Below are 13,170 nucleotides of genomic sequence, written 5' to 3'. Positions count from 1 at the left end.
AGGAACTTAATTTCCTCAGAAAATTTCTGGTAGCGTGACAAACAAAAAATCCCTGAAATCCAAACCATTGTGTGATTTGGACACTGCCTCTCTCTGCCATCCCTGAGAAGAAACGGTTACCATCACTACACACACACTAAAACACCAAGGGGAAAACAAACAAAACATGCTTTGCCTACCCACTGAAACCTAGACATGCCTTGAGAACTAAGAAGGCTCAAGGAAGCAGTTCAGAAATAAATCACTGAAAGAATTACAAATGCAAATTACAAAACACAAATAAAGAAACTAAAATACAAATATTTCATAATAGAAACACAGGAGAACTTTTAAGAAACTTGGAAAAAATATCCTGACTACAAAATTCTTAAGTCTTATGATATGGAGGAACATTGGTAAGTAGTAGTTAGCCTTGTGTGCAGGGAACCTTGCCTAAATGCTGGATGTTAACTTGAAATCCTCTAGCATCTGCAGGTAGGAGCTTCAGCGTGAGCATGACACCAGTAAGAACACTCCTGCAGGGTGGCATTACAATTAGAGCAATTCTTCATTACAATTAGAGCACATGCATCTATCTGCCCAGGCATATCCTGTGGTACCTGAAGCTGTCTGTTCTTACTCTGTGATTAACTCCAAATACAAAAGTTAGAAAAATGTATTCCTTCTACAGCCTATCCTGTATGTCCTTTTTTACTTAATTCCTCTTCCCTTGAAATCTCTCTCACTTACCTTAGCCTAAAAGTGCCTCTAATAATGCTTTGGCTTTAAAATCTATTTCATAACACTTTATAAGGTCTAGTTTTTGTTCTCTTTTGCATGAAATACAGGACATTCTTTAGCTTAGAACAACACCATAAGTATCCGGTAAAATGGCTAATAAGCATTGTAATTCATTAAGGAATCACACAGGCATCTTGAAATTGGAACTCTAATTAAATCTTCATTTATAAATTTTATATAGTTTTCTTTTCCTGCAAGTGACTAGTCAGAAAATTAAAGATGAAAATAAATCTCATTTTACTGTTGGACTCTGCCACATGCCATACCAGCTGATATGGGATCAGCTGGAATTCAATCGAGCATGAAAACAAAATGGAATCAATATTTATATTACAGCCAAAATATAGATGGTATAAGTAAAACATTAAAAACATGAGGTTTTGTATGTATGGAGGAAGAAGATCTTCCTCCTAGCAATTACATTTTATGTGTTTTCTTCAATATTTTTAACCATATAAGTATGCTTAGACAGTACTTAATGAAAAAAAAAACAAAACCAAGACAAAACAGTGAAATATATACTTAAGGCTTAAGCATCTTTGAGTGGTTTCTTGAACAAAGTTCTCAATTAGACAAAATGACAATATTAAAGATGATGCATAGCATAGTACAGACCCAACCTGATAAACCTCTGCCTACATGAGGAGCATAAAACATGAAGATACCAGAGAAAAAGAGGGCAGTGGGAAAGCAGCACTGATGTTTAAGAGGAGGCAGGAGACATAAGAGACTTAAGGAGACATAAGGTAGGAGGACAAGAAACAGCAGCACTGAGTTCAGGAGAAGTGGGTGGCAGCGGGAGGCCCCACCCAACCAAAGATCGGGGATTCCCTCTGAACAGTCGGTGAATAGAGTTATTTGTTGAATTGGCTGTCATCTAGTGGAATTACAGCACATTGCACCACGCTTCTTACAGGTCTGTAACCATTTCCCTGACAAATTACCTAACACTTAAATTCGGCATTTGGTCTCAAGAGTGAGAATTTTGTAGTATTTTTTCCAAAAAACCAACTATTTCTGAAGTCTTGAAAAAAATAACTTCTATCCCCCATCATGTCCCAAGATGCTTCTTGATACACTTCTGTCTTTCTAGAACTCTATTTTTCTGTACTAAACTAAAATATGGCAGGTTGGCCCTTTTAGTTTTCATGTAATGATTTTTGAGACTGAATAATGTAACCCAATGAAATAATTTAATTTAAAGGGCTTTACTGATTAATAAAATTTATTATTTAACTTCCCACAGTAAAAATTACAGATGGACCAAAAAGCTAGAGCCATTTTCTTTCCTCTTGGACACTCAGATCTCATTTCAGATTCACAAATAATCCATGCCAGACAGCAATAAAAATGGAAATGAAGCTAATTAGATGAAAACAACTCCATGACCAAATATCATATTGCATGGCTTGCACAGTTATTTTTGGAAAAGAAGAAAAACAACAAATGGAATGCAAAAGGCAGCAAATCAATGAAGTAACAGCCCCAGATTTCATTATTACTTGTGTTGCAATTTCGCTAAGACAATGCACCTTTCTACGCATCTTTCACTCTTATTATTGGCAGTAAATTATATCTGTGACAAGAATGCAGCCCCTGACTTTACCTCATTTATGCCCACATCCCCTGCCTCATTTTAAAAATTATTATACAATGATAATATGGGTTATGAAGTCCATAAAAGTCTTTGTAACTGAATTCAGCAGTCCCCCACTTGTTTGTAAACTTTATAAGGACAATTGTCTCATGACATATTTGTACAGAGCTCAGGAAAATATTTCTTTGCCTGGCTTTAGAACTGCTAGGCTGTATATTAACTGCTAAAAAGCTGTCACAATAAATAACACTTTAACCAAGCTGTCTTGACAGAGACCAATTTTGCAGCTCCGCAATACCACTTTTGAAAAAACTTTTTCCAGCACATCTGCCAAACTGCTTCTTTATCCTCTGACCAAGAACATTTCAACACACACAGTCTCACTGTAGGCTTAAGCATAACAAAGACCAGGCTGCTACCCAAAGCCCTCCCATTTCCCTCTTCCCATTCCTCTTTTTTCCTGCCTCATCCTTGCAGGTGTCAAATCCTGTGGCTGCAGAGTCTGCTGCATCAGGGAGTTGAGCAGGCTGAAACCCAACCAGCACTGCCGGAAACTAACGCTTGGCTGCACCAGGAGCAGCCCACTGGGACCATGGAAAGGGTCCTCACACCCTGAGGTGCCTCATTTTCTCACCTGCTAGTTGGCATGGGGGGAAGGCTCCTGGCACAGAGGGATGCTGACGAGGACTCATAGAACGGTTAGAGTTGGAAGGGACCTTAAAGATCATCCAGTTCCAACCCCCTGCCATGGGCAGGGACACCTCCCACTAGAGCAGGTTGCTCAAAGCGCCATATGGCCTGGCCTTGAACACTTCAGGGGATGGGGCAGCCACAGCTTCTCTGGGCAACCTGTTCCAGTGTCTCACCACCCTCACAGTAAAGCATTTCATTCTAATATCTGACCTTAATCTACCCTCTTCCACTCTGAAGCCATTACCCCTTGTCCTGTCCCTACATGTCCTGATAAAAAGTCCCTCTGTGTCTCACCACCCTCACAGTAAAGCATTTCATTCTAATATCTGACCTTAATCTACCCTCTTCCACTCTGAAGCCATTACCCCTTGTCCTGTCTGTCCTGTCCGGTGCTATAGGGTCTCCCTGGAGCCTTCTCTTCTCCAGGCTGAACAACCCCAGCTCTCTCAGCCTCTCTTCACAGGAGTGGAGGGCCATCTTTGTGGCCCTCCTCTGGACCCACTTGTGGGGAAGGTGGGTCCCGTCCCTCCCGGGATCCTCAAACTGGACTGGGGCGTCTCCCAGGCCCAGCGCCGCTGGACTCGCTTTCCGCCCCGACGTTGGAGCCGCAGTTTTGCATCCCCCAACCCCGGCGGCCTCCCCCGGCACGGTCCCGCCGCAGGGCCCTACCTGTGCGGCCGCCGCCGCCCCTCCTCACCGGCCGCGTCCGCGTTGCTATGGTGACGCCGGCTCGCTCCCGTTGGCCTTCCTCAACTGCTCCTGACCCTCATCTACGCTTCTGATTGGCTCTAGCAAACTGCCCCACTGCCCAATAGGACCAGAGCACGGAAACGCTCCGTCTTCCCCTTTCGCTGATAGGCCGGGCGGTTGTAGTTCCTTCCGCGTGCCGGCGAACTACCGCTCCCAGGAGCTTCCTTGGCGCCGGGGCGCGCGCCAGCGGCCGCCGCCTGTTTACCAGCCGCCCCGGTGCCGCTCCCCGTCTTGCAGCCGCCTCACGTGACCCGGCGGGGCTAACGGCCGCTCGCTGTGAGGAGCGGCTCCCGTCCCGCCTTGCCTCGCCTCAGGGGGCTTTTCCGGCCGGGCAGCATGAGGGCGCTGACCCCGCGCTGGGGGTCTCTGGCGGCGCGGGCGGCGGGCGGGTGGTGGGGGCCGCCCGCTCCCCGTCGCGGCTGCAGCGGGTCGGCCGAGGCCGGCGGCCGTAAGCCCCTTCAGGAGTGGGCGCTGGCGGTCAGCCCGCGGGGGCGGCTGCGGGTGCGGCTGCCCTGCCAGGTGAGCGTCCGCCCGCTGGACCCGGAGCGCTACCCAGGCGCCGACCGAGTGCTGGTGGCCGTCAGCGGCGCCGGTGGCAGCCCCCCGCCCCGCGGGAGGCAGCGGGACCGCGTCCGGGTGGAGTACGACGAGGCGCTGGAGCAGATGGCCATCGAGGCGGAGGATGTGGACAGCAAGGCCGCCGTGGACGTCAGGACGCCCGTGAAGTTCGGTGGGTGAAGCGGAGGGCGGGGGCCCGGCGGGGTCGCTCCCTCCGCTGTGGCTCACCGGGCACGCCGCGGCTGGAAGCGCTGTTGGCAGCGGATACCGGGAAATGGCATCGTGCCACCGCTAATTAAGGAGGTTCAAAGCCTCCCATTCTTCCCCGTGTTTCCTGACCCCTTAGGTGTTTAGATCCCTCGCTTGCCGCTGACCTTTCTGTCAGACGTAGCTGAAACTTGTGCTATTGAGCGCTAGTTACAACCCACGCTTTTATTGTTGCTCTGACAGCTGGACTTCCAGAAAAGACACGGCTACAGCTCAGCTGGGAGACAGCAGCCCCCAGCATGTGCTGTGCGCACCTGCGGTTCAAGGGTTGTCCCCAGCAGGGTTGTTGGACCTACCAGTAGTGGTTGTTGTGCTGAGTGGATGGCCACAGGGATCAAAAAAAGTCTGGAAGGTAACAATACAGATGAAGTGCCAGGAAGGGCTCCCTCCTCTAGTACAAGTCTTGCATTATCTTTTGGTTCACAGGGCAAAAATCTGTGCGGGGTTTCTGGTATGGAACCTACAAACAACTTGAGAGAGCAGCTGTAGTGGCTGAAACCAATAAACATCTGTGCTGGACTGAAATACAGTAGCTCTAAGTTTAGGGAAGGAAAAGGGCAAGCTCACTAGGATAATTCCCCTCAGTGAGCTGAGATTTCGCGAGTACTTGACCCAGGAAGATTTGTGTTTAGCCATTGATATGGATTATTTCATATGGAATTGCGCAATTGTCTGTACAGTGCGGAAGAAGTTTCACCATGCTGAAAAAACTTCTCAGTGTACAAAAACCTCAGTCCTTTGGTTTGCTGCAAGTAGTTGTTCAAGACTGCTGCTTTTATCTCATTTGATGCTCTGCTGTGGTTGTTGTATGAGAAATTGTGAATAATCCCATTCTGCTTATGCTGCATACATGTCATCTATCACTTTCCCAAACCCTTGCAGCAAACACATTCTGCACATTTTATCTTCTTTTACACCTTTTTATCCCCTGTATCTTGAATTCTGTTATGTTGTTTTTTGGTTTTGTTTAGTTTTTTTCTTTCTTTCATGTTTTCATTTAGAAGGACCTGAACTGTATATAATTCAAAATGGAGAGGTGCTATGGATTTATCATAGCAGCATTCTCTCTCGTATTCTAGCCTTACTCATCCCTATAATTTTCCACTTCAGTTTTTTTGAACATTGTTGACATGTTTCTTGGGTATGTTTTCCAAAACTTAAGATCTGTTTACGAACTAATATGGAGACAAACATTCTGTAAATAAAATCAGAGGCTTCTCCCCCTCTCTGCCCTCACTGTGCTTTACTTTGCCTATGTTGGCATGGCTGTACTGATTTGTACCATGAGTCCAGCTAGCTCACTGTCCTGTTTCCAGCAGAAGTTATAAACAGAAGCTCTGGGAAGAGTAAGAACGGGACAAATATAAATGATATTTCATCTAAGTGTTCTCTTAGCTGTCAACTGTTTACAGCTGAGGGGATTTTCTGAGCCTGGTACAGATCAGCCCCTCTGGTCTCACTTCCAGGAGTCCACTTACACATGTAAACAGTTTCAGTGTGAGAGCTTCCTGGCAAACTCCATGCCTCTTGGCAAAGAATCACAGAAGGAATACCATCCATTCAGTTTCTTGCTATTTTATCTTTTGAGTATGTAGTATTCAAAGATCTTTCTGCAATTTCTTAGGGAGTTTTTAACTAGTCTGAATAATTCAGTGTCGTTGATGAAACTTTTCAACCTTGGTATTTGTGCTGATTTACGAATTCATGTAGTATTGAAGATGCATAGCCTATAGCTAAAAGACAATATAGGACTAAGGATATTGTCAAAGACATCTGAAAATCCAAGTTAATTCTCTTAAATAGATCAACTGTTACCTAGATATTCACTGACTCTTCTGCTGAACTGTAGTGGGACTGTCTTATTCAAGAGACTGTTGTCACTTATGTCTTCTCTAAGAATTATCATTTATATTCTTACCACTTTTTTTTTTCACTGCTTCACAAGTGCAAAGATTACCTTGGCTTGTGTGTAGTACATTCACAGAGTCCATTCTAGGATGACAGCCAATCAAACTGAAACCCAGCATCCCTTTTGTTACCCATCATTTCTCTGGTACCAAGTGTGTCTGGTTATTGTAGCTGTTAGTGATTTAATATTTAAGTTTCCCCAGGATCTCTGAGTGACTGTCATGTGTTACATTCAGAATTCATTGTATTAAGATCTGGAGAATCTCAGCCTTCATAAAGACTTTCAATGTGGGGAACCTTCCTAAAGTTCTTAATGATGAATCCTGATTGATGGGGGAGGGGGGGGAATTATTTAGCTCTTGTCCTATTTTTGTCCTGTTTCTGAGATTCTGAATGTCAACCAACCCTGCAAACTGTCTTACAGTCTTCCCTATTGAAATAAGTTTTAAGCTGTTCCATTTAGGTTTGTGGTAAGCTCATGTGATTCAGGTTCCCTGGACAGTGTGTGGATTATAGTGCCCTTCCACTAGTTGCTGTTTGTCACCCCATAAGTAGCATGATGTTAGTATTGTCTGTTCATGTTGTTATTCAGGCATATCCAGAGATATTTCCTAAAACATAAATATGTTTTGTACTCTGAGAAGTAGAATTGCTACTTGCCAGTGAGGTTCTACTCTAAGTGTCCTTTCAGCTCTGGTTTGGTTTTTGGGCTCTGAGTGGTAGTACTTGTGTTGTTGCTTTTCCTTATTTAGGAAAGAATTACCCATTAAACATCATTGCATAAGCAAAAGATCTTATCCCATGTAAAAACATATCTCAAACTACAAAGAAACTGTTGTTGCTCTGCACACGCTTTGGCTTTTCTCTGGCCTTCCTTGGATGCGTGAGAAGGATGTTAACTCTGTTCAGACCATTTTATCTGAGCTCTTTCTGTCACTTTGCTGTAAAAGTTGAGAAGTTCATATGAATGTTGCTACAGTATTCTAGCTTCTTTCTTGGTTTTGGAAGTTGCAGCATTTCATAATAGTCTTTTGCAATTTAGGTTGGAGCTTATCCAGGAAGTTAGCTAAAACTCCTAGCATCTTCTGCACATCCTTGTCAGGGTCTGAGATGATGAACTTAAGTATGTATTTTAAACCAAAGGCAACTAGTAAGCGGCCTATTGGGGCAATTACTAAAGGATCCTCTATTTATGTCTTAGTGTCTTGTTTTATGCTGTGCATACAGGCTTCCAGTATCATACACAAGCTGATAATACTCTCCGATATGTTTAACCTTCATAGATGGTTGATGACAATGAACTTCTCTTTAATCTGGTTTACATGTGACCTGAAGGAAAATAAATATATGTTAGCCATTTATTTCAGGGACAGTGTAGGCACATAGCTGTAGGTTTGGAGTCTGCTCAGCATATAGAGAGCCCTTTATCTTGGCATGTGGAACTGCCTATGCTACTTAAACCTGAAACCACCTCTTTGATTTGTGGTTACTGTACATTGACTGAGTGCTCAGAAGTAAACCCAACTGAGGTCTTGCATAGCTAGAATCTGAGAATCATCTGTCCTGTCTTACCATGTGGTTCTTATGTTTTGATTTAGTAAGTACATGCTATATTTGGTCAAAAGTAGCACAGAGGGGACCTTGGGAGGTTTCTAGTTTGATCTGCTCAAAGCAGAGTCAACACTAAGGTCAAAGGAGGCTGCTCAGGGGTTTATCCAGCCTGGTTTTGAAAATGTCCAAGAATGAAGACTACACAACCATCTTTGGCAAACTGTTCCAATGCTTTTTCCATGTTATACCCTGGTGAAGAGAACAGAAACTTCTATGCCAAAGTCAGGGAGGAGAACCATGAGTGTTGAAGTAGTGGCCAAGCTTCACAGAGTAGAATACCAAAGCTCTGTCACCTCTGGCACACGAACAAGCACTGCTGGTCTAGGCCCACTTGTAAGCCAGTATGGAGGTATGAATTTTTGTTTGTTTAGTTCTGTCCTTGGGAAAACTTAACTCTTCCACATTAGTCTTATTTAAGACCATGTAATTGCTTATGTTTTTGGCCAAATACTGTAGATTCTCATGGAACTACCTAAGCAAACTGAATGAATGTATGGGTCTTGAATGTTTCTGTGAATTACCAAAATCATAATTTTATGGCATCACTTAAACAATTTTTCTGTCCACTTCTATGACGGGAGAAGCTAAGCTTCTGGGACTGTTTGTTTTGGGCTTTTATTTTTTGTAAAAGTTAGTGGAAAGCAAACATCAATGTTTACAACAGTGTATTTTTCTCAAGTCTTAACATACTAATGAGTTGGAAAAAAGATTGTCAGTGTTTACTCTTAAGTATGGCAGACTTAAAGCCTCAGAGTAGCAAATACTGTAATCTGATGCCCTCAACAAATAGTTTTTCCTAGACTGAATTACCTTGCATGCATGCTAACTTACTAGTAAGCTTCTGCTGTGAGCGGAGAAGTGGATCATGCTGAAGTACTTCTAGTAGTCCAGAGCTGCTGAGTCACTTGAAAATGTCATTTTTCTGGTCTCTTTAAAATATTGTAACTTAAGGTGGCTTTTCTTGGGGTACTGCTGCCTATATTCTGATACCAAAGTTCTTTTCTTTTTCTTTTTTTTACTCTGTGTACCTTTATTTCCAATACAAGTCCTTTGCACCCCAAAGATCTTCATGCGTTCTTTGAGGTCTGTGTGGCTGAAGTTGGCTTCAGCCCTCATCTGTGCTAAGAAGGAATCAAACTCACTATTTTTGGAGCTTTGGCACTGAAACAAATTGTATCCTATTTCTCCTTGCTTGTTGAAATTCCATTAGCAATATCATCCAGCTTTTAGGCTGCTTCTTTGTGGAGAGGCTCCATTCCTTGTCTGCTCATTTTTGCTATATCAAGGCTAGCAAAGAGCTGTGACTCTGCAGAGGATCAAAGCACAAAGTATGTTTGTAGAATCCCTGATGTTTCTTAACAGCACGCTCAAGAATCCCCAGACTTCTGTGTCCTCCTTTGGCTCCCATTTCTGTTACAGCTGGGTTTACACTACTGATCTACCTTTCAAATGATGGTCATAATATGACCTGCGGGATCAGAAGTTTTTATTAACCTTATTCTTATAAAAGTCTTATTAAGTTGATACCATGGCTAAACTTACTGCTTTTAAGCCTTTTCCCCTTTTGTCACCCCTTTTGACAGAAGCAATAAGGGCAGCAGGATGTCAAGCTGATTGACTTCAAAGATTTGCACAAGCAAACTGGCTTTTGGACCTCTTTCTCCTCAGAAAACAAAATAGCAAAAGGCTTGGATGTATATCCTCCCAAGGACACTGCAGTTTTCCAGTGGGTGAATTGAGCAGTTTTGAGCAACACAGTTTGTATTTCAAAAATAATATTGTTTTCTTTTTAAACTCTTCAGGTTTGTGCTGCTCAGGGACACACTGTCTGAAACATAGATGTTTGGAGAGTGCCACTGTGTTTAAACAATCCAACTGCTCCCTGAGAAGTAAAACTTCATGGAAAACTTTGGTCTCATCTTCAGAGCCTGTAGATCAGCATCAATCAAACTGAAATAGCTCTGATACTTTTTGATCTGGTGAAACTGTCCAAGCTTTATGAATGTAAAACCTTGTGAGGCCCTCAAGCCTCTGATAGTAGGTTTTGTGCTTTTACATAGGCCTCAAAGCCTATCTTAGAGTTTACTTAAGAAATGTACAGTTTGATTAAAATCTTGGTCACAGCATCCCATTCTTGGAAGTCTTCTGTGAAGAAGCTAAGAAAATAGTATAAGCAAGTAAAACAGCTTTCTGGAAAACCTATTTATCCAGTCTACCTCTTCTAGCCCTGTTTCTTAGAGAATTGTTACCTGTGAACACAATCTGCATCATTCACTAAATTTTACCTCTTAGTTTACTGTAGCAGAGCTGTAGCACTCTTGCAGCAAAGACCTAGCGTGTTTTAGCTCTACCTTTTGGATTCTTCAGATTTGTCAGGTGGCAAAACTTCTTGTTATTAAGTGGAGCTCTCAGTCTCTCAGCACTCTTGCAGCAAAGACCTAGCGTGTTTTAGCTCTACCTTTTGGATTCTTCAGATTTGTCAGGTGGCAAAACTTCTTGTTATTGTTAAGTGGAGCTCTCAGTCTCTCGTCTTCATGGTCTGCAAGCTGCTGTTGTCATGGTTCCAGCATCTGTCCCGAGCAGCAGCATGACAGTACTGAACTTCAGCCTCTGCTGTGTTGTGGGTCCAACTTGGGGAATCTCATTGGGGCAGAGCTCAGTATATGTACTTTGATTCTTCTGCATGTATTTCTGGTCACCTTAGTAGGTAGTGGAGGTGAAAGAAAGATTATTTTTTTAATTTTTTTTTCCACAGATGCTTAAATGAAGGCTTCTTTCCCAGATAACCTCCTTTTCTTTAGAGAGCAATAGGCTCACTATCTTTCTCTTAGCCCCTCAGTTATGTGTCCTGCAGCAAATGCTTCTGACTCCTGTTCAAATTTTTTTTTCTTCTTTCTGCCTTTAGGAACAAAACCACTTTTTTTCCTCTCCTGCATTTGCTTTTTGCCAGTCGTTATGGTAGCCATGAATGTAAGTGAGTATTAATACAGTCAGAATCTCCAGACTGCACAAACTTCTTTCCAGTTCCTTAAACTCAAGGGTGAGCTCAAGCTGCAGAAAAATACTTTTGCTGGTCCTGTGTGAAGGACTGTAAGTCCAGAAATTACTCCCTTGATATGAGTTGTCTACAAGACCTAGTGACTTTTCTTTGTGGGAGCCTTATGAACAGATGGGGTGATTCAGGCTAGAACATGCTTCTTCATGCCAGAGGGGTAAGTCAGGGCCTCCAGAAGGCTAGGGAAGAATGACGCATGCAAACTCCTATACCTGTTTTTGTTATGCTAGTTGAAGAAGTGTAGGGCTAAGCAAGACCTATATGTTTGTGCTGTTGAATCTTATTACTCTATGCGTGGCCTCAAACAACCTGCCAACCTTCCCTCTCTACATGTCTCATTAGAATTTCTTATAGAATTGGTGACTAGAGTAGCTATGAGATGGAGGTGGAGTTTGGGAGGGGGTTAAAAAAAGGGAACCAAACAAAAAAAAAAAAACCCAATAAAAAAACCCCCTTCACTAAAGGACCACACCCTGCTGATTTCTTGCCAGAGGGTACAGTCATTCTGCTGCCTCTTAATGTTCTCACAAAGCGGGATGGTCATGCACAGGCTTACAAAATTTTCAGTGTCAATTGTTGCTAGTGACTAGCCATGCAATTGAAAATATGTGGCCAAACTTTGCAAGAAGGTTCTTCGGTAACAAAACAGCTGCTTTTTTTCCCTACTATATGTAGTTACTACATAAAATGATTAAGTAGTATGTTAAGATCTGATTCTTCTTACTCTGTTGCTAATAAAACTCTTTTTCTTCTAGATTTGGATATCAAAACATCAGGGACTGGCTGCGTGAAGATTCAGAAAATAGAATGTGATAACTGCAAAATAGAAACAGAGAAGGGGACTAGTGTCTTGCAGTCAATAAAGGTACAACAAACACTCCCCCAGCCCATCAGTGTTTTAAACGGGATTGTGTGGTGGAGTATCATATAAATACCAGATCTGGAGATGGGAAGCACTCTGATATTTCGAAGTGTTACTATGTGTGTAGCACCTCACCTTTATTTATTGCATACAATTATGACACAAAGTCAATAACACTAACTAACGTGGAGTCAGAAGTCCAAGTACCTTTGATAGCCAAATCCAACTGAAACAGTGATGGCGGAAACCCTGAATCTGTCATCCCCACCCCTGAAAAAAAAAAAATAGACTGGGGTTTCCTATCTAGCAGGTTAATAGTTATGCTTGCTCAGTTGGGACTTTGCAATATGCTGCTTTTTTTTACCTGTTTGTTGGGTTTTTTTTAAAAATAATTCTGATATTTCAGTGCTACTGACAAACTCTTGAGGTTAATTTTCAATCAGAAATTACACATTACATGTCCAAAATGTCTGACTGAAATATGTGATAAATGTATCTATCATGGTCATGACCTTGTTTGTTCACTCTTAAGATTTTTGGTTTTGCTGACATAGGCCTTTGTAGAAATAATCAAAGTATATCTGAATTAGGTGCTGTTTGGAATCAAATTCACTTGAATAATTGGGATTGTACCTGCAAGAATGGGTACAAATACAAAAGAAGGCCTTTTCAAATAGGGTAATTCCAAACTTTAAGTATTTTTGAGATAAAAACTTTGAAAAATTTTTTAGATCTACCATGGTAAGAGGTGATTTCATAGCACACATATGGGAAACTGAACTTAAGGGCAAATTTAATATACAATAGATCTAGGTGTACTCCATATTCAGTGAACTACAGACAGCTTGTATCTTCCAGATTCTGTGTAATTGACCATATTACTCTAAAAAAAGTAACTAACGTCTTACAAATAGTTAACAGTACCTCTGTGTAATTGACCATATTACTCTAAAAAATAGTCTAATACTCTAAAAAATACTCTTACAAATAGTTAACAGTACTACATGTGTTATTGCCATCTAAAGCTTTGGTTAGAAATGACTCTGTTATACAATAGTAACAGAAACAGAAGTACATGAGAAACTACCT

At 42.3% G+C, this 13,170-nt stretch overlaps 2 protein-coding genes across 2 annotated transcripts in view; one reads left to right on the top strand and one right to left on the bottom strand.

Moving 5' to 3' along the window:
- Window positions 1-3,823, bottom strand: part of CCDC146 (coiled-coil domain containing 146) — a 79,709-nt gene extending 75,886 nt beyond the window's left edge. Inside the window, exon 1 of the mRNA XM_014963779.1 lies at window positions 3,740-3,823. The gene's annotated coding sequence lies outside the window, so the exon portion shown is untranslated. The remainder of the gene's footprint in view (window positions 1-3,739) is intronic.
- A 326-nt stretch (window positions 3,824-4,149) lies between these two features.
- Window positions 4,150-13,170, top strand: part of FAM185A (family with sequence similarity 185 member A) — a 67,048-nt gene continuing 58,027 nt past the window's right edge. The window contains exons 1-2 of the mRNA XM_014964336.1: window positions 4,150-4,550; window positions 11,975-12,084. Coding sequence (XP_014819822.1) covers window positions 4,157-4,550; window positions 11,975-12,084 — 504 coding nt within the window. The 5' untranslated portion in view covers window positions 4,150-4,156. The remainder of the gene's footprint in view (window positions 4,551-11,974; window positions 12,085-13,170) is intronic.

Source organism: Calidris pugnax, unplaced genomic scaffold, assembly GCF_001431845.1.
Source record: "Calidris pugnax isolate Ruff unplaced genomic scaffold, ASM143184v1 scaffold44, whole genome shotgun sequence".
Classification (NCBI taxonomy): domain Eukaryota; kingdom Metazoa; phylum Chordata; class Aves; order Charadriiformes; family Scolopacidae; genus Calidris; species Calidris pugnax.
The sequence above is the reverse complement of the archived record's forward strand: the minus strand, read 5'-3'. Positions and strand labels throughout refer to the sequence as shown.